Here is an 18,710-nt window from a genome sequence, read left to right as displayed (position 1 = left end):
CAGGTTGCATTCCCTCAATTGAGACAGTTAATGTTGTCTAGATTACCCAATGTGTTGCATCTCTGGAAGGAAAATGCCGAATCCAACAAAGTGTTTGCAAACTTGAAAAGTCTAGAAATACATGAATGTAGTAAGTTGCAGAAATTAGTACCAGCTTCGTGGCATTTGGAAAATCTTGCGACTCTGGAAGTATCGAAGTGTCATGGGTTGATAAATTTATTGACGCTCTCAACATCTGAAAGTCTAGTGAATCTTGAAAGAATGAAGATAACTGATTGCAAAATGATGGAAGAAATTATACAGTCGCAGGTTGGAGAAGAAGCGGAAGATTGCATTGTTTTCAGGAAATTGGAGTACTTGGGACTTGATTGTTTGCCAAGCCTAACAAGCTTTTGTTTGGGTAATTACGCTCTTGAGTTCCCGTCCTTGGAACACGTAGTTGTGAGACAGTGCCCAACAATGAAGATTTTCTCTCAAGGAGTTGTAGACGCACCAAAGCTAAACAAACTGAAACTCACCAAAGAAGAAGATGGTTGGGAAGGCAACCTCAATGACACCATAAAAAAATTGTTCAATGAAATGGTGAGTATCAATGAAGTGTTGGCACTATCTAGTAAATTATTTCTATAGTTATTAACATGGCATAATATGATTGCTTGACTAAAAATATAAAATAATAATAAATAAATTATGGGGGTGATGTTATGTTTTTATTTAATCAATCATATTATGTCATATTAGTTTTGCACAATATTACTTGTGCACAAGAGGTTGTGGTCGTATTATTACTCTAGCTTTAATATTATTATGGTTGCAATGTATGCTTGCTTACACGAGTAATTACAAAATGTGCAGAATTCTAAAGAAAAGATTGAGCCAGCCCTTCAGGTACAGTGAAGAAGCTATCTCGAACCAGGCCAATCTCTTGTACATGATTCAACTTGCTTGTTCTCATGTACTTGAATAATTTGGTTCTAAACGTATTTACAATTTTTTGGTCATGCTACAAACTTGCAAGACAGTTTGGATTTGTTTGACACATTCTCCGTTTATGGAAGGTCTTGAATTGATGTTTCATGTTTCATGCAATATTCAATTAGATATTGCTTAAACTTCTATATTATTCATTCAATTGGCATTTTAAGCATTTGATTTCTACCCAGTCCTGATTGAAAATCATTAGTTGAAGAAAACAGCATAACATTTGTGGCATTATCAGAATAAGAATATTTTTATAAGTATAGTAAAGTTATCTCGACCATTATTAAAAAGAATTAATCCGTCCAACTGACTTTTTCAGACAAGCATGCTTTAAATTAAAAGAATTTCGTGAAGTCAAGACCATAAATTTTTGGAAATAAGTGATCTCATAAATTTTTTCACAGCATCATAAGAAAATCATTTTTTTATTAGTATTTTTGTTAGATGTAATGACAATTAGTGTGGTCGCAGTTGGGGATCGAGCAGTTCACTTGTTTGCGAGTAGAAACTAACTTTAATACTATTACACTCATTCCAAAAATAGCTAAAGAATCATGAAATTTCCTATTAACTATTCTTCATTTTTTAATGCAAAATTCCCATTCGAAAACACCAATGACTTTCTTTCAAAGTAAATGAGAAATTACAATGAAAACGGGATCAAAATACATGTATGTATACCTAAAACAAATGGTTCTTTTTTTCAATTAAAAAAAAAAAACAGTTGAGGTGAAATGAAACCAGTCATGATGATGTCTCTGGTTCCAACTTTGGGACAATAGCAGACTTGAGTTCTGTATGAGAAACACGTACAACTCCAATCAGTCGCTCTGGTAATTCATCTGTAGTGTTTACCTGCATACAAAAAAGCAAGATAAAGAAGAGACACATGAAGCATTATTTATACCATTCTGAGAACATTCAAGTATGCAAAAATGCAAATTGTAGGGCAATATCTCAAAATCATGTCTTTTCCCTTGTGTCCATTTAGAAGTGGGGGTAAAAAAATAAAATAAAATAAAATAACAATCATACATACCCGTACAAGGAAAGCCATGTCAACCACCAATGTCGTAATTACACCATTTACAAGGCCCAAAACTCCGTTAGCAACAGTAGAAGAACCGATGTCAACATCAATCTACAGAAAGATGAACAATGTTAAACCATGTCAATGGTATCCGACACTATTTGAAAGGGGAACATCTCATGTACTAAAGAAATTCCAAGAGCATTTACTTCTACGCACTTGGGACCGTGAAGATAGTTACAATCATCCGCTTTCCCTAATAAACAAGTGGTGCTTCCAACACTTTGGCGCACGATCCATGACCCCTGCATGATTCAGTGCTTAAAATCAAGAACAAGTGCAAAACAAATTCAAGAGGGTAAAAAGGACATGAAGTTTGAAGATACAACCCATCAGTACATTTACACCTAAATGCATGCCTTCTTTGTACAAATTGAAGTGTACCGTGTAGTAAAGGGTAAGTATACGTTAATATAGTCCTAATACATGAAGGCCAAGATGGATACCTTAGGAACAGATGGAATAACTTTCAACCTACTATTGCAAAATTCATCATCGCCATCAACAAACCGTCGCAAAAGTGATCCTGTAACCAATTGCCTTGTGACAAAATAAAATACCATACTATAATGTGTTGAACCAGGAAGCTGCAGATGCTTAGGTTACAACTATACAACCTCCCAATACAATAAGTTCGAAACTTATACCTTCTGAAATGAAACAAACTTACTTGACGATTAAAGATCAGTGAGAAAAGTCCTTTGTCAGAAGCAACCTACATATTTTAGAATAGGGCTCAGTGTGTTATAGATTCAATGAACCATAAGAAGTTATTTACATTGTAGCATTTCACAGGCGGTATTTTCTCCTAATGCATCAATGGAAAAGGAAAAATAAAAAGAAAAGAATAGTTACTTGTGCAGCACAGCCTTGACGCCTAGCTACATGGTCCATTCTCTTTGTGTCTTTGAACCAATCAACAGCAACAAGATCCATTAAATGTTTTCCCGCAGGTATCTGCAGTTACAAATTGCACAAAGCACAAGAAGAGCCGACCAAACTACGTCATAACCTGTCAACCTAGCATATGCAGGATATATAAATACCATAACAAACAACCAAAATATGGGGGAACCTTTGTTTTGTCATAACAGAAATGCTTGCTACGAACTCTAAAGTTATTTCCATCAGAAAGTTTCCAGCATTCACGAGCATTATCAAGGTCATCGTGTCGCAAATTGCCCCAAAAACAAGACAAATCAATTTGATCAGCCTGCTCTTCCTCTAGGGCTGCAACTAATTGAAAATTATAAACAAAAAAAAAAAATCAATACCATAAAAATCAACTAATGAGGACATTAGCCAAATATACAAAAATGAATACTTATCATCCACCTGTCCTCTTGAAATCATTCTCAATCTTTTTTTCATTTGCCTGAAATCCCAAGGAAAAATATGTAACTAATACTTCCCATTCATGACTATTGTCTGTCATATAAACATGACATATTTAATTGGAATAATAAAATTATTTAATCATTTTAATTAAATATTAATCCTACAAATTATTTTTGTTAAATCTAGCAAGAATAACTAACATTTCTTTAAGATATATTTTGGTGGTAAATTAAAAAAATTTAATTATTTGGCAGGAATTATTGGAATTGGAGCCATTTTTTTGCGGGAATTGAAATATATTCTTTAAATTATTAGATAAATAGCAAAATGTACATACACACACACATATATAATTCATATATAAAAATTCTCTAATTTGTTCACAAGTATCATAGATTATAATTCAGTTATGAAATAAAATAACTACAATAATTATAGTTAAATGAATACTTCATTATTTCTTAATTTGCTTCCTAACATTAAATGAACCACCTGAATCAACCAGTAACAACGCCTGAGTCAGCCGTCTGAATAAACCAGCAACCCTAGCTGATTCAAGCACCTGCAATTAACATCAGCACAACAGGAACAATCTTAAATCAGCACCAAGAACAGATCAAACTGCCATCAAATGCCACAAAACCAAACAGTCTGCTACTGCCATCAAATGCAAGCAAACATATGCAACAAAACCAGATGCAAGTGAAATTCTAGAGAATATCGGATAAACCAAACCAAATGCCACACTTCTAGTAATTAGACTAGATGCAGTGTTCAATTAAACTAAATGTAGTCTCATATTACGTTCAAAATTTCTAAAAGAAAGCAGTGTTCCATCAGAGAAGCACCAAAACGAACCAATCTAATCCAGCATAATTACCAGCTCAACCCAAAACAATTACACATTATATTGAAATATCAAAATTCGCTATCAAAACATAGCCAAATAAACGACAATAAAACTCAAAACAGACCCAAACCAACCAATGCTGCAGCCCTAGCAGTCATTGTCCGTTCCACTGCCATGGGAGCGAGGGTAGGCTCCATTGTCGATGAGTGAGGTAAGGTAAGGCTCCAAATCAATAGTTCCACCTCCTTTCTGCAATTCAAAAAACAGAAATTCATATATGTAAAACTTTTAGAAAGTGTGAAACAACCTGTAAGTATTCAACTTCTGTCAACTCAATAGCACTTACTAAAGTTTTTATACAGAAGAAAAAGGCATTTTAAGTCCAAAAAATTAAAATTACTGGTTGAACTCCAACTCCATCAATCCATGCAACCATCCAATCTTTAACAAAAAAATTAAGCATACAAGACATCTGAATCAGAAAGATTGTGCTTTGATTTGGCACGAGGTGTTGGAAACAACTTAACAAATCTAGACAAAATCTATAACCATCAAGTCCAAACAAAAGTCAAGATCTAAAATACTTTGAAAAATCAGAAAAACAGCAAAATATCAGTTTCAATTTCTCTTTCACCCATTGTAAGCTCAAACTGAAGGTAGCCGCGCTACCTTTAAACATCATTTGGGCTTATACATGTGACATTTGCTCATGAACAACTAAAGTTGAATAAGATTTTTATATGAAACAGAATATAAAAAGTCAAAGTAGAATATGACAGGAGCTACAATATATTATTCAGCATTAGCATTATGTATAAAATAAATTTAGACGCATTATATTGATTCACAATCTTGCAGAGGTAATACCAGATTATGGCACGGAACTCTTATATAGCAGATAAAGGAGGAGATGCAGTGGGAAGGTAGTAACTTGCTTTCATGAGAATTAGAAAGCAATATCCCAAGATCAATTATAGATCTCATAAAACAAAAACAGTGAGGCAAACACAATTATTGTGAACAATTATTCATAGAACCACATACCAGCAACAAGATCAGAGTCATCTGTGTATATATCGATTCCCCATAGCTGACTGCCTCTGACCTAAACATAATGAACTTACATAACTAAGAAGTAGAGTCATAAATATGCAGCTGTAACAGCTATCAATAAATTTCCAGACAAATGGAATTTGATCTGTAAGGCTATAACTAGCAACACTTCAAAATAATTTGAAGTAGCGTGATCTTACTTTAAGGATCAATACTACAACCTTTCAGAAAAATTAAAGTCTAAGCAAAATTAAAACCTTAAACATACTAAAATCTGGTAAATAGACCTACAGGAATTCTAATGACCTCCAAAATATTTGAAAGAAAAATTAATTTACAGCAAAAAATGTTAAAAGATTTGTAAAATGGAGGCCCACACTACTGTTCAAATTACAAATGAGGAAAGGGAGCTGGCCATTAAATGATAAAGGCATGCATAAAGAAACACAAATAATATGCCCATAAAGACGTCCGGTCAAGCCTTATAAGCGGCTTTATGCAAAGGAAAGCCAATTAGTTAACAATAAATGAATTTCAAGGTGCAATAATTAAACTCCCTGATCAGCACATTTAAGGTTCATGCATTTCTACAAAACATGTAAATCATAAGAACTTTTTTGGTCCAAATGCTAACCAATAAAGTAGATTATCAAAGTTGTCACAGAACAAGCACCACATTGATTGCTATGCAAAAGATGAAAGTAAAAGTTAATACTTTATTTTATTTTACTTTTGAGTTTTGATCATCATGTGCAAAATAGTAGTATAACTTGCTCAGTGTTATCTCAAAAAGCTTGCTTAAAATACCTATTAGCAGCAGTCCAAGTAGTCATATAAATCCATATCTATCCATTCATCTCTGACCTTGCCAAAAAGATTTAAACGAGCATCTATATTCTCACTCCAATCTTTCACAATCATAGGCTTTATCTTTAGACCAGTTCTTCAATATCCCTTCCACTGTGAGCCCCTCAAAAACCTTGTAAATTGAATCACATTTGTCGTCAGTTTCAAATCCATCTGTCAAAAGGCTAAGCAAATGAATATACAATCAACACCATTCTTCCAAACGAATATACAGTCAACACCATTCTTCTAAACACAAACAAAGTTTGAACGTATGACAGATTTTTATCCATTTAATATTCCATCAAATATAATTAGATCACACCTACCAAGGATTTTTGAAAAGAATGAATTCTCATCTTAAGCAGCAACCTCACTAGTAACACATTTTCATACCCTGCTTCCACCTATGGTCGCACCACCAAAAAAATTCAGTACTAATTAGCTTCAACAGAGCCTGTTTTTTTATTTCTTTTTTTTTTCAAAATAAACCTCTATTCTTATACATAAAATTAAAATATCAATTAATTAAACAAAGTCTATGCTTACTAGTAAAACACGCCCATTTTCAGGTAGAGGCAGATAATAAAAGAAAATTGAAACTGAGATAAAATAAGAAGAGCTTACTATGTGCATTTGATCAACAATCCAATCCTCAATGGAATGGATGCCATCAAATAAACATGACTTAATCTTGAAACCATAAACTGCACTAAGCATAGCACCAAAGCCAGAGCGTGAATATAAAGAAGAAAAAACAAAGAAGAAAAAGAAGAATTAAATCAACATGAAATTGAACTTTTGTTTTATCTTCCACAAGCAAGAAATTCAACTGGAACAATACAAAATATGAAATTTTTAGCAATCTTACTAGCATTATACACAAATTTCAATTCACGACAAATAGAGGGATGAATCACTAACATCACCCAATTCATATATTCAAATAATGTATCCCCACTCCTAACAAGAAACGTGCTACCACAGTCGATTAGTTGTTAGGGTTAAGGCTTACCATAGAGAACGGGATGGCGCTAACTAAATGACAAGTTGAAACGGCATCTGCAATCGTATTGAATGACATTGAACCGCGAGGTAGGGTTTAAATGAATACCGGGCAGAGATAAATTGGTGTGGTGAATTAGGGTTTTGGGGCTACGTTTTATTTCGATTGAAAAAAAGAATTTGAGCTAGGCTTTAATATGTAAATTTTCGCTTAGTTGAAATAGAGGAAAGCTTTTGGGTTATTGCTAGTTATCATTAATATTAGTTGAAATACGGCAGTAATATTAATATGTAAATTAGTTATCGCTTAGTTATCATTAATATTAGTTGAAATACGGCATCTGCAATCGTATTGTTAGGAATAATTCTTTCAATTATAAAAATCCTGATTCTGATTTAACACGTAAATCAATAAGCAAAAGCAAAAGCATGAATGAAGAAAAAGAAAAGGACGATCATGTTTGCGTGTCTTCTTCATTCCAAGTACGAGTTTGTTGATAATTAACATTATTAATTATTGCTAAATGACGATAATTAGATCCCTTTTTCATGTGGTTCTTTCCCTTATTATAATAATATCCATCACTTCCATTACTTATTATTATATTATCAGTGGGACAACTGTGCAAGTTAAATTCTGTCTCCTTTGTTTCTTATGTTAATAATTAAAAAGACGCACCAACTTTTTATGGATCATTAACTTGTTAATATTTGGAAACACTTCTTTTTTGCCGACTTTGAGCACGGGGAATTAAACCGATGCTTCTTTAGCAAAATCCTTTCTAGATTGTTGATTATATCGTCGTACGCAGCTAATTAAGAATCAAAGCAAATTGAACCTTATATATATATATATATATATATATATATATATAGAATGCTAATTGTAATGAAGCCTCTTCAAATTATTTGCTCAAAATTTTATTCTAAAAAAATCATTCTGGATGATATGATATTTATTATAATTAATTCACTTGAGACTTATTCAAATATATTTAGGTACGATTTAATTAACGATATATGACCAGTGTAACTAATTCATTTGAAACTTGTAATATTAATTAACGATAGATGCCGTATTTCAACTAATATTAATGATAACTAATTTGAGCCAGTAATATTAATGATAACTTCTAGCCTTGTCCCGTGGGACATGGCTACGGTGCAGAAGCTGCAAGTAACAGCTTCGAACATTCCCATTTCCATCACCTTGCATTGGGACCTCTTTCTCTCTCCTCTAGCACCCGTGGAAGTTTCCCATTGGCTGCTGTTACTTACAGAAGCCGTAACATAGACTTCTCCCGTCCCGTGATGTCCATTGTCTGCCACTATGAATAATGTCAACGACATTGCAATTGAAACATTGAAAAGGTATTTTCGCAATATGACAAAGTTTTTGTTAGGATATGGGAGGATTGTCAAAAGTTCACACTACATGAAACTAGAGTTTGATCTAATTTCATTTCGTCAGTTCCTTATATATTTATTTCATTTATTTCATACATAACTGTTTTTTTTTCTTTGGTTTTTCTTTTTCCAAAACATAAATAGATCAAGCACATCTCCAAATCGGGTTGGAGCGGGGATTCTAACCCTACGATGGCCATATTAAAATTTAAAATTTTTTAATTTATTTTTTCTTTTATAGCTACATCTCAATATTTGAAAAAAATGATTATATAGATCTATATATTTTCAATAAGAGATATTAAGATGCTCTTTTTTTACTATAACACCTACTAGTTCTATTAACTCAAAAAATTGACTTCAATGTTAATATATATATATTTTAAAATAATTTTAATATTTTTAAAAAATATTAAAAAAATATTTTAATACTTTACAAACTTATACTATATTAAACTAAATTTTATAATAAATAGAAACTTAATATGAAAATAAACGTCTAAAAATTTAAATTATTTTCAATAGCATATAGAATAATTATAATATTATTAATACCTAAGATATATTATATTAATTATAAATTCTGTTTAACACAAATATTTAACTAAAACTGTTAATTGCAATTTCTTTTGCAAACAATAGATCAAATCATTAAAGTGCATGGGATGATTTGCTGTTTAATTATTTCTTTAGAATATATCCAAACGTAAAGTTGTGAACTAGTGCTTTCTTCAACTTAATTGGGTCCAACAATACACCGCAGCTTCCTCTTTTGGTCATTCCAAGTTTAATTCCAAGTTTATTTCTATTAATAGCATAATCTCCTTGATCCAAGAAAAAACATCTCCTGTTTGTCTTAATCTTGTCATTTAATTTTCTTGATTTAGGTTACTGTTCATTGTTAACTTCTGTGTTCTTTAGCATTTGTTAATTTGCATCCCTCCTCTAAAAGTCTCTAAAAAAGAATGTTGCTTTTCGTTCATACCCTTGAAACCTTTCAGTTAATAGCCAAAACTCTAATCTTTCTTTCTCTTCCTCTCAAAAATGTGCCAAAAAAGTGAATCCAATTTTTTCAACAGCAAATATATATGTACACACACACACACACACATATTGTTAAAAAGTGCAGAAAAACCACTCAAAAACGTGGAGAAAAATCACTCAAATTTATACATGCGTCAACAGGGAAACAGTAACCAAATACGTGATACAAAAAGGGGTGAATGATTCTGTCTTTTCCTTTTGCAAGTCGCTGTTATTACTCTCATCAACTCCTTTCTCACACATTTCTCAGCAGTTACCAGTAATATTTTAAATCGCTGTGTAGATATGCAAAAGTTCCGTAAGTGCACTAAAAATTATTTGCCAGAAAAAAAGTAGTTGCGTCAATGATATATTAATCTTTAGTTGAATTGACTTCCAGGAACCCAATTGAGTTGTTTAATGATTAATTAATTAATCAATTTATAATATATTAATCTTTTTAGTTGAATACTTAAAATCTTAGACCCCAAACAATAAATTATCTGAGCCATATAAAAGAGAAATTATCATTCAATTTTTTTTTATTTGTAGCTTATAAAAGAGAAATTATCAGTCATTTACTCAAAGTTTATTCAATTATTAAAATTATTATAAAAATTTAAATTTATTTAATTTTACACCCAATGTATGTAATTTTTATTAAATATCCGTTAAAAACATAAAGTTATTCGTTCAAAGTCACAAAATAGGAGCGAACACAAAATTGTAGTGGTGATTATGTTTTAGGAGTAACTTTATCTTTTTAGTAAACAGTTGATACACATTGTAATAATGGGTATAAAATTAAATATATCTAAATTTTTATAACTTTTTGGAAAATAAGATAATTCTTAGGTGGATAATTAAAAAATTTTCTTTTCAAAATATTTTGAAAACAATACCAAATGTACCAAATCATTGTTTATTTGCACTATATATATATATATATATATATATATATATATATATATATATTAACTCATTCTTATCCACAATCTGTCAATGAAATAATTATTGACACTCATATTTGAAAACTTTCGAAAAGATAAAATCCAATATGAAAGGTGAAACGTTATAATCATAGTAACTAGAAAATGGATTGATTTACAAATATCAATTTAAACAATTTTCATGTTGATCGACAATTTAAGTAGATTGACAAAGATTGAAGTAATTACTGTTGGTGATTGATTGACTTTGTCCTTATCCTTGTCTTCTTCTTATCAAAAATCGAGTGTCAATTAAATTGGGCCAGGGTTTCTGATTGCAACTAATAGACTTCATATACGCATAATGGTCCCTACGTATATACGTACCAAAATTTGATTGAAAAAGGGATGCGTGCTTAATGCTCTGGTGGTCTTCTTTTGGAAATTCATTCTTATTACTCTCATCAACTCGTTACTGACATTCCTCTTTAGTCAACAGAGATCTTTTGCTCAATAAAATTTTTCTTCTATATTCAAGGTGAATACAGCAGCTCATTAACTCTGATCCCAGACAGGTAAAGAGGCGCACTTGTTCTAAATAATATTCTTTTAGTAGCAGAATCTCTGATACTTGATCTTCATAGCGGTTCTTTCTTAATTTCCATCAACTTTCCTAGGAAAAAATTCTCTGGCTTTTCTTAATCATATCATTTATTTTTCTTAAGTCATATCATTTATTTTTAGTAGCAGAATACTTGATCTTGATAGCCGTTCTTTCTTAATTTCCATCAACTTTCCTTGAGGGATACCTTTCTGTTAATAGCGAAACCTCTGATCCTTAAGATAGAAAAAGAAATTCTCTACTTAGGTATCAGTTGGTTCAAGATCAATATCGCGATGTTGTTTGCGGTCTTTTCTTTCTCTGTCTTTCCCTCTAGTTCATTTTAATTTATTTGTATTCCTTTCTTTGACATTTTTATTCATTATATATATATATATATATATATATATATATTGTTAAGCAACAGGCAATGGCTGCAGAAGTGGGTCTGGCTGCTTTTTCCAGCATCGTATCAGAAGGTGCAAAGTCACTGCTCAAACCGATTATACGGCAGATATCTTATGTGTTCAAGTACCAGAGCTACATAGATGAGCTAAAAGATAAAGTGAAGCGGCTGGAACATAAAAGAGAAAGGGTGGAAATACCCGTTCATCAGGCTACTCAACAAGGAGATGAGATTTATAAGGATGTTGCAGACTGGCTTAATAGCGTCAAGGAATTCACTCAGGGCGCTGCAAAATCCATCACTGATGATGAAGATAGAGCTAAGAAGTTCTGTTTCAAAGTATTGTGCCCAAACTTGATTTCTCGTTACAAGCTCAGTAGACAAGCAGCAAAGGCCGCAGAAGCTGCCGCTAGTCTGGTGGAAAAAGGTAACTTCTCCAATGTTTCCCACCGTCCTACTCCAAAGCTGGTAGAACATATGCAAGTGAAAGATTTCGAGGCCTTTGATTCAAGAATGAAAGTATTTCAAGATGTTATGGAGGCGGTGAGGGATGATAAGCTCAACATAATTGGGGTCTACGGGATGGGCGGCGTGGGTAAAACCACGCTCGTCAAGCAAGTTGCAAAGCAAGTGATGGAAGATAAGTTGTTCGATAAGGTCGCTATGGCTGAGGTAACAGAGAACCCAGATCATCAGAAAATTCAAGACGAACTTGCTTCTGATTTAGGCATAAAGTTTGAGTTGAATGAGAGTATATTCGACAGAGCAAATCGACTATGTGGAGTATTCAAGAACGAGGAGCGGCATCTCATTATATTGGATAATATTTGGAGAGAACTGGAGTTCGATAAAGTTGGAATTCCTTCCAGGGATGTCGAGAAAGAAAGAATGGATGATCAGAGACGATGCACAATAATACTGACGTGTAGACGTCAAGATTTATTGCGCAATGTTATGAATTCTCAGAAAGAAATCCAGATCGATGCTTTATCAAAAGAAGAAGCATTGCAGTTATTTAAGAAGATAGTGGGTGATTCAATGAAAACATTTGCTTTTCAATCTATAGCAGATGAGATCGTTGAAAGATGCGGAGGACTGCCTGTTGCACTGATTACACTTGCAAAAGCTTTGAAAAATGAGAGGCTTGACACTTGGAAAGATGTGTTGAATCAGCTAAGAAGTTCCAATGCAAAAGAAATTGATGGAATGGAAAGAAATGTGTATATCTCCATAAAATTGAGTTACGACTTATTGGGAAGTAAGGAAGCAAAATCTCTGTTCCTTCTTTGTGGTCTATTTAGTGAAGGTCATGCTATACCAGTTTCTTCCTTATTGAGACATGGTATGGGTATGGGCTATTTTAAAAACGTTTACACACTGGAAGAAGCAAGAAGTAGAGTGCATACGTTGATCGGCAAACTCAAATCTTCATGCTTATTGTTGGACGGTGATACTGAAGCTAAAGTTAAAATGCATGACGTCATTCATGCTGTTGCTGTATCAATTGCGGAAGAGGAGCTCATGTTTAATATTCCAAATGTTGCCGACTTGGAGAAAAAGATGGAAGAGACAGTACAGGAAGGTCCAATTGCTATTTCTTTACCTTATAGAGGTATTCAAGTGCTTCCTGAAAGGTTGCAATGTCCCTGTCTTGAGCTATTGCATACGGAGGGTGATGGCTCTCTGCAAGTTTCAGACCACTTTTTTAAAGGGACGGAAGGACTCAAAGTTTTGAATTTTACTCGAATTCACTTCTCTTCATTACCTTCATCACTTGGTTGCCTCATTAACCTTCAAACATTGTGTTTAGACTATTGCCGACTAAAAGATATAGCAATAGTTGGACAGCTAAAGAAATTAGAGATTCTCAGCCTTGTATATTCCGATATCAAGCAGTTACCACTTGAAATTGGACGATTGACGCGGTTACAGTTGCTAGATTTGAGCAATTGTTGGAGCCTTGAGTTGATACCACCAAATGTCATATCAAAATTATCTCGATTAGAAGAACTGTTTATGCATAACAGCTTTTCACAGTGGGATAAGGTTGAAGGAGGAAGTAATGCCAGTCTTGTCGAGTTGAAGGGGTTGTCAAAGCTAACTACTTTGGAGATACATGTTTCGGATTCCGAAATTCTGCCGCTGGATTTTGTCTCTGTGGAATTGGAAAGATATAAGATATATATAGGACAAATGTCTGTCCGGTGGCTCGTCGAATCTAAAACATCAACATTGATGGTGCTCAAGGGGCCAGAACAAGTTAGCCTTCTTTTGGGGAATGATGGGACGAAAATGTTGCTGAAGAGAACTGAAGATCTCCGTCTATACTCACAGAAGGGTGTTCAGAATATTGTTCATGAATTAGACGATGGGGAAGGTTTTCCACGATTGAAGCATCTTCATGTAAAAAGTTGTTATGAGATTTTACATATTGTCGGTTCAGTTAGACGAGTTCGTTGCAAAGTCTTTCCCTTGCTGGAGTCACTGACTCTCTATAAATTGATCAATTTGGAGGCCATATGCTACAGCCAACTCAGAGAAGATCAACCTTTCAGCAACTTAAGGATTTTAAACGTAGATTGCTGTCCAAAATTGAAGCATCTCTTCTCATTCTCTATGGCCAAAAACCTATTGCGGCTTCAAAAAGTACAAGTGGAAAACTGCGATGATTTGAAAATGATTATTGGTAAGTATTGAAATTAATTATTGGTAGGATTATTGACAATGACTCATTCTTTTTTTCTTTTTCTTTTTTTGGTGAAAAAAACAAGGATGTTTATTATATATTGTTTTTGTTCATTTATAGGGCCCGACATGGAGAAACCAACAACAACTCAGGGATTCACAGAAATCAATGCAGAGGATGATCCTGTTCACCAGGTAATAATTTTCTGTTTAATAATTAATTAATTAATATATTATCACGATTGATCTTCAATCATCGAAAGAATATTATATTAGAAGTTGTAGTTGAAGGAACAAAAATGTACGGTTTTGCTTTGCAGGTTACTTTTCCACGCTTGGAGGAACTGAAACTTGACGGTTTAATAAGCATCGAAAAATTATGGCCCGATCAATTTCAGGGAATGTATTGTTGTCAAAATTTAACAAAAGTGACCGTGTGGCGTTGTGATCGTCTGAAGTATCTGTTTTCATATTCTATGGTTAATAGTCTTGGGCAACTCCAACATCTTGAGATTCGTAATTGCTGGTCAATTGAAGGGGTAGTCAACACCACGGGGTTAGGAGGAAGAGATGAATTGAAGGTTTTTCCCAAACTACACTACCTGTCGCTCCATTGGCTTCCAAAACTAAGTAGCTTTGCCTCACCAGAAGATGTCATTCACACTGAAATGCAACCTCAATCTTTCTTTGATGAAAAGGTTTTTTTTTTTTAATTAATTTTATTCTCAATAGTTAATTTCTCTTTTCGTTGAGTCTTCAAATTTAATTAATATACATCTCTAATTGCATTGAATTTTTAACTTCAGGTACGACTCCCAAGTCTGGAGGTATTACATATTAGTGAGGCGGATAAGTTGAGAAAAATATGGCACCACCAGCTTGCTTCGAAGTCATTTAGCAAATTGAAAAAATTGGAGATATCTGGGTGTCATAATCTACTGAATATTTTTCCTCCATTGGTAAGATTGCTATATTCATTTTCAATTTTCGTTTCAAATAACATTCAACAATTATTTTAATCATTTTTGTGTTTACAAATAATTTTCATTCACAAATTATTTATTGCTAGTATTGTACTTCAAACTTCTAGAGGGAAAAAAAGTATTGTACTTCAAATCACCATTCTGAACTCTGCATTTTCAATCTAATTTATAGGTTCACCTGCATTAAAGTCAACAATATAATTGTTTTAAACACGATTTCACAGCTTAATATAATTCAATTTAATTGTTTTTTTTCTTAAATCCTAATAAATAAGATTTTCAGAAATTAAAAGATACTTAGTTACTCAGCTTTTAAGTTTACAAATTCATATATATTTCTCTTTTCCTTGGGTCTTTAGATTTCGATTTTAAAAATAAAATAATGAAAAGTGTTCAAATGTAGTTAATATCTCTAGTTTAGTTATGAATTGATTACGCCATTGATTAAAAAATTTCCTCAAATATTCACTCTATAACAGTCCCATGTTGATGGCGTTGGGAAGTGTTTTCCAGAAATGTTTTCCATTTTTAAAAGCATGAATATCGGGAAAAAATGGGAAATACAGCGTTTTAGTTTAGTTATTTTAAAAATAGGCATGTTTGAAAATTAAAAATTTTTAAAAACTAGCATCAAGATGAAAAATGAATTTAGAATATTTAAAAATTACTTGAAATTCTTTCTCCGTTCCTAATACTAAATAGTGTAAATGCATTTTCATTATCTTTGTTTTTCTGGACTTCTATTTATTTATTTTTGTTTTAATTTTTTCCTTTTTTCTTTAACAAAAAAATCTAGTAGACATTCATGGTTTGTTATTTTTCGTAAAACAATTGTATGATTTTGACATACTTCGAATCTAGTTGAATGCTACTCTTTATTTTCAGGTTGGAATTCCTACTAGTCTGGTGAATCTTAATGTATCCCGGTGCCGTAAGATAGAAGAAATAATAGGACATGTTAGAGAAGAAGTGAAGGAGAATCGTATTCCTTTCAGCGAATTAAAACTTTTGGTACTTGATGATATACCAAGGCTTACCAGCTTTTGTTTGGAGAATTACACTCTTGAATTCCCATCATTGGAACGAGTATCTGTGACACATTGTCCGAACATGAAGACTTTTTCCCTGGGAATCTTATCCACACCAAAGCTGCACAAAGTGCAAGTGACTGTAAAGGAAGAGGGTGAATTGTACCATCGGGAAGGCAATCTTAATTCCACTATACAAAAGTGTTACATAGAAATGGTATGTGTTAATCGATTTACCCAAATTGTTCATGCATCTCCCCTGCGCTTGCACATTTAAACATATACACCTGCCTTGTATATGTATTTTTAGAAGTTAAAACACAAAACATGTAAGTTTAATGTATATATATCTGATGCCTTTCAAAAAAAAAAAATTATTGTATATATCCAGTGCAATTGTTTTGGTTTTTGCAGATTGGATTCCGCGATATAGAGAATATAAAACTCTCGCTTTTTCCACGTTTGAAAGAAATATGGCATAACCAAGCACTGCCTGTCAGCTTCTTCAACAATTTAAGACACCTGGTTCTGGATGACTGCAAGAATATGTCGAGTGCTATTCCTGCCAATCTGATACGGTGCTTGAACAATTTGGCAAGCCTGGAAGTGAGGAATTGTGATTCACTAGAAGAGGTGCTTCATTTGGAAGAGCTAAATGCTGACAAAGAACATTTATGTCCCCTGTTTCCTAAGCTTTTTAGCCTAAGGCTCATTGATCTTCCAAAACTCAAAAGATTCTGCAACTTCACTGGGAATATAATTGAACTGCTTGAGTTGGAATATCTAACTATTGAGAATTGCCCTGATATGGAAACATTCACATCCAATTCTACATGACAGCAAATAATAAGGAATCTCAAAAATTAAAATCAGAAGAGAACCCCTTGGTAGCTAATCAAATACAACATCTCTTCGATGAAAAGGTAATCATTATTATTATTTTTCCTTTCGCTTTCGTTCGCACAGATGTAATTTTATTAGAATCAAATCAAATTTAATGACTCGTCTTTTTGCACGTCGTCTTAATTTATATCTGATTTAACAATATAACCGCAGTTATTAACTAACTTTATAGTATGAATTATAAAAATGTCTCAAATTAATTAGATGCCTAGTGACAGGAGGTGATGAACTATATCGATTATGCGTGTAACATCTCTGTTTTCCTAGCTAATTCATATTGGATTTAGGATCAGATTTCATTTATGTGTTTCAAAGAGTAAACAATTTGATACTTATATTTGGGATCCTACTGCAAAGCATACTAATTTCGAAAAAATATAAAATGTCGTGATTAATCTTGTCCATAAAATATGCAGGGGAAGACTGCAGAGATTGGATACATATTTTCATTTACAACTTAATTTTGTTGATTTTTAGGTTGCATTCCCTCGATTGATGGGGTTAAATCTATCTGGATTACACAAAGTGCAACATCTCTTGAAGGAAAATGCCGAATCCAACAAAGTGTTTGCAAACTTGAAAAGTCTAGAAATATCTGAATGTAGTCAGTTGCAGAAATTAGTACCAGCTTCGTGTTATTTGGAAAATCTTGCGACTCTAGAAGTATCGAAGTGTCATGGGTTGATAAATTTATTGACACTCTCAACATCTGAAAGTCTAGTGAATCTTGAAAGAATGAAGATGAGTGATTGCAAAATGATGGAAGAAATTATACAGTCGCAGGTTGGAGAAGAAGCGGAAGATTGCATTGTTTTCAGGAAATTGGAGTACTTGGGACTTGATTGTTTGCCAAGCCTAACAAGCTTTTGTTTGGGTAATTACGCTCTTGAGTTCCCGTCCTTGGAACACGTAGTTGTGAGACAGTGCCCAACAATGAAGATTTTCTCTCAAGGAGTCGTAGACGCACCAAAGCTAAACAAAGTGAAACCCACCGAAGAAGAAGATGGTGATGATGAAGGATGTTGGGAAGGCAACCTCAATGACACCAAAAAAAAATTGTTCAATGAAATGGTGAGTATCAATGAAGTGTTGGCACTATCTAGCAAATTATTTCTGTAGTTATTAACGTGGCATAAGATGATTATTTGACTGAAAATATAAAATAATAATAAATAAATTATGAGGGTTATGTTATGTTTTTGTTTAATCAATCGTATTATGTCATATTAGTTTGTACAATATTATTTGTGTAAAAGAGGTTGTGGCTGTATCATTACTCTTGCTTTATTATTATTATGATTGTAATGTATGCTTGCTTACACGAGTAATTACAAAATGTGCAGAATTCTAAAGAAAAGATTGAGCCAACCCTTCAGGTACAGTGAAGAAGCTATCTGGAACTAGGCCAACCTCTTGTACATGATTCAACTTGCTCGTTCTCCTGTATTTGAATAATTTGGTTCTAAACGCATTTACAACTTTTTAGTCATGCTACAGACTTGCAAGACACTTTGGATTTGTTTGATGCATTCTCCGTTTAAGGAAGGACTTGAATTGATGTTTCACGTTTCATGCAATTTTC

The 18,710-nt window shown here is 33.0% G+C and overlaps 3 protein-coding genes across 17 annotated transcripts in view; 2 read left to right on the top strand and 1 right to left on the bottom strand.

Annotated features, from left to right (window-relative positions):
• Positions 1–15: 15 nt before the first annotated feature.
• On the top strand, positions 16–18,686 carry LOC127902491 (probable disease resistance protein At5g47260). The gene is made up of 3 exons (XM_052441673.1): positions 16–582; positions 856–922; positions 18,539–18,686. Exons 1-2 carry the CDS (start codon positions 31–33, stop codon positions 895–897), a joined length of 594 nt encoding a protein of 197 aa, XP_052297633.1. The 5' UTR covers positions 16–30; the 3' UTR covers positions 898–922; positions 18,539–18,686.
• Positions 1,523–7,641, bottom strand: LOC127902492 (protein ENHANCED DISEASE RESISTANCE 2-like). Of its 11 annotated transcripts, none has more exons than XM_052441679.1 (15): positions 7,174–7,641; positions 6,786–6,870; positions 6,488–6,565; positions 6,120–6,291; positions 5,304–5,364; positions 4,384–4,508; positions 3,902–3,971; positions 3,407–3,446; positions 3,147–3,301; positions 2,927–3,028; positions 2,719–2,786; positions 2,518–2,611; positions 2,221–2,316; positions 2,021–2,122; positions 1,523–1,836 (listed from the first exon to the last, which is right to left on the bottom strand). In XM_052441679.1, the coding sequence occupies exons 10-15, from the start codon at positions 3,005–3,007 to the stop codon at positions 1,726–1,728; spliced, it is 552 nt and encodes a 183-aa protein (XP_052297639.1). In that variant the 5' UTR covers positions 3,008–3,028; positions 3,147–3,301; positions 3,407–3,446; positions 3,902–3,971; positions 4,384–4,508; positions 5,304–5,364; positions 6,120–6,291; positions 6,488–6,565; positions 6,786–6,870; positions 7,174–7,641; the 3' UTR covers positions 1,523–1,725. The 11 variants fall into 11 exon arrangements, with proteins under 11 accessions (XP_052297639.1, XP_052297641.1, XP_052297638.1 ...); XM_052441681.1 differs by having other exon boundaries at positions 6,120–6,332; positions 6,786–6,865; XM_052441678.1 differs by having other exon boundaries at positions 3,147–3,307; positions 6,786–6,865.
• LOC102630623 (disease resistance protein At4g27190-like) overlaps positions 10,953–18,710 on the top strand; it is a 79,103-nt gene continuing 71,345 nt past the window's right edge. For 2 of the 5 annotated variants that reach the window (XM_052441608.1, XM_052441607.1), the window contains exons 1-8: positions 10,953–11,097; positions 11,551–14,215; positions 14,336–14,409; positions 14,535–14,912; positions 15,021–15,173; positions 16,059–16,442; positions 16,640–17,148; positions 17,606–18,199. In XM_052441608.1, the coding sequence (XP_052297568.1) occupies positions 11,554–14,215; positions 14,336–14,409; positions 14,535–14,912; positions 15,021–15,173; positions 16,059–16,442; positions 16,640–17,062 (4,074 nt within the window). In that variant the 5' untranslated portion in view covers positions 10,953–11,097; positions 11,551–11,553 and the 3' untranslated portion in view covers positions 17,063–17,148; positions 17,606–18,199. Of the gene's footprint in view, positions 11,098–11,544; positions 14,216–14,335; positions 14,410–14,534; positions 14,913–15,020; positions 15,174–16,058; positions 16,443–16,639; positions 17,149–17,605; positions 18,200–18,471; positions 18,687–18,710 lie in introns of those variants that run through there. The other 3 variants (XM_052441605.1, XM_052441609.1, XM_052441606.1) reach the window with 3 other exon arrangements.

Source organism: Citrus sinensis, chromosome 5 (genome assembly GCF_022201045.2).
Source record: "Citrus sinensis cultivar Valencia sweet orange chromosome 5, DVS_A1.0, whole genome shotgun sequence".
Taxonomy (NCBI): domain Eukaryota; kingdom Viridiplantae; phylum Streptophyta; class Magnoliopsida; order Sapindales; family Rutaceae; genus Citrus; species Citrus sinensis.
Note: the sequence above shows the minus strand (reverse complement) of the source record. Positions and strands in the feature narration are given on the sequence as shown.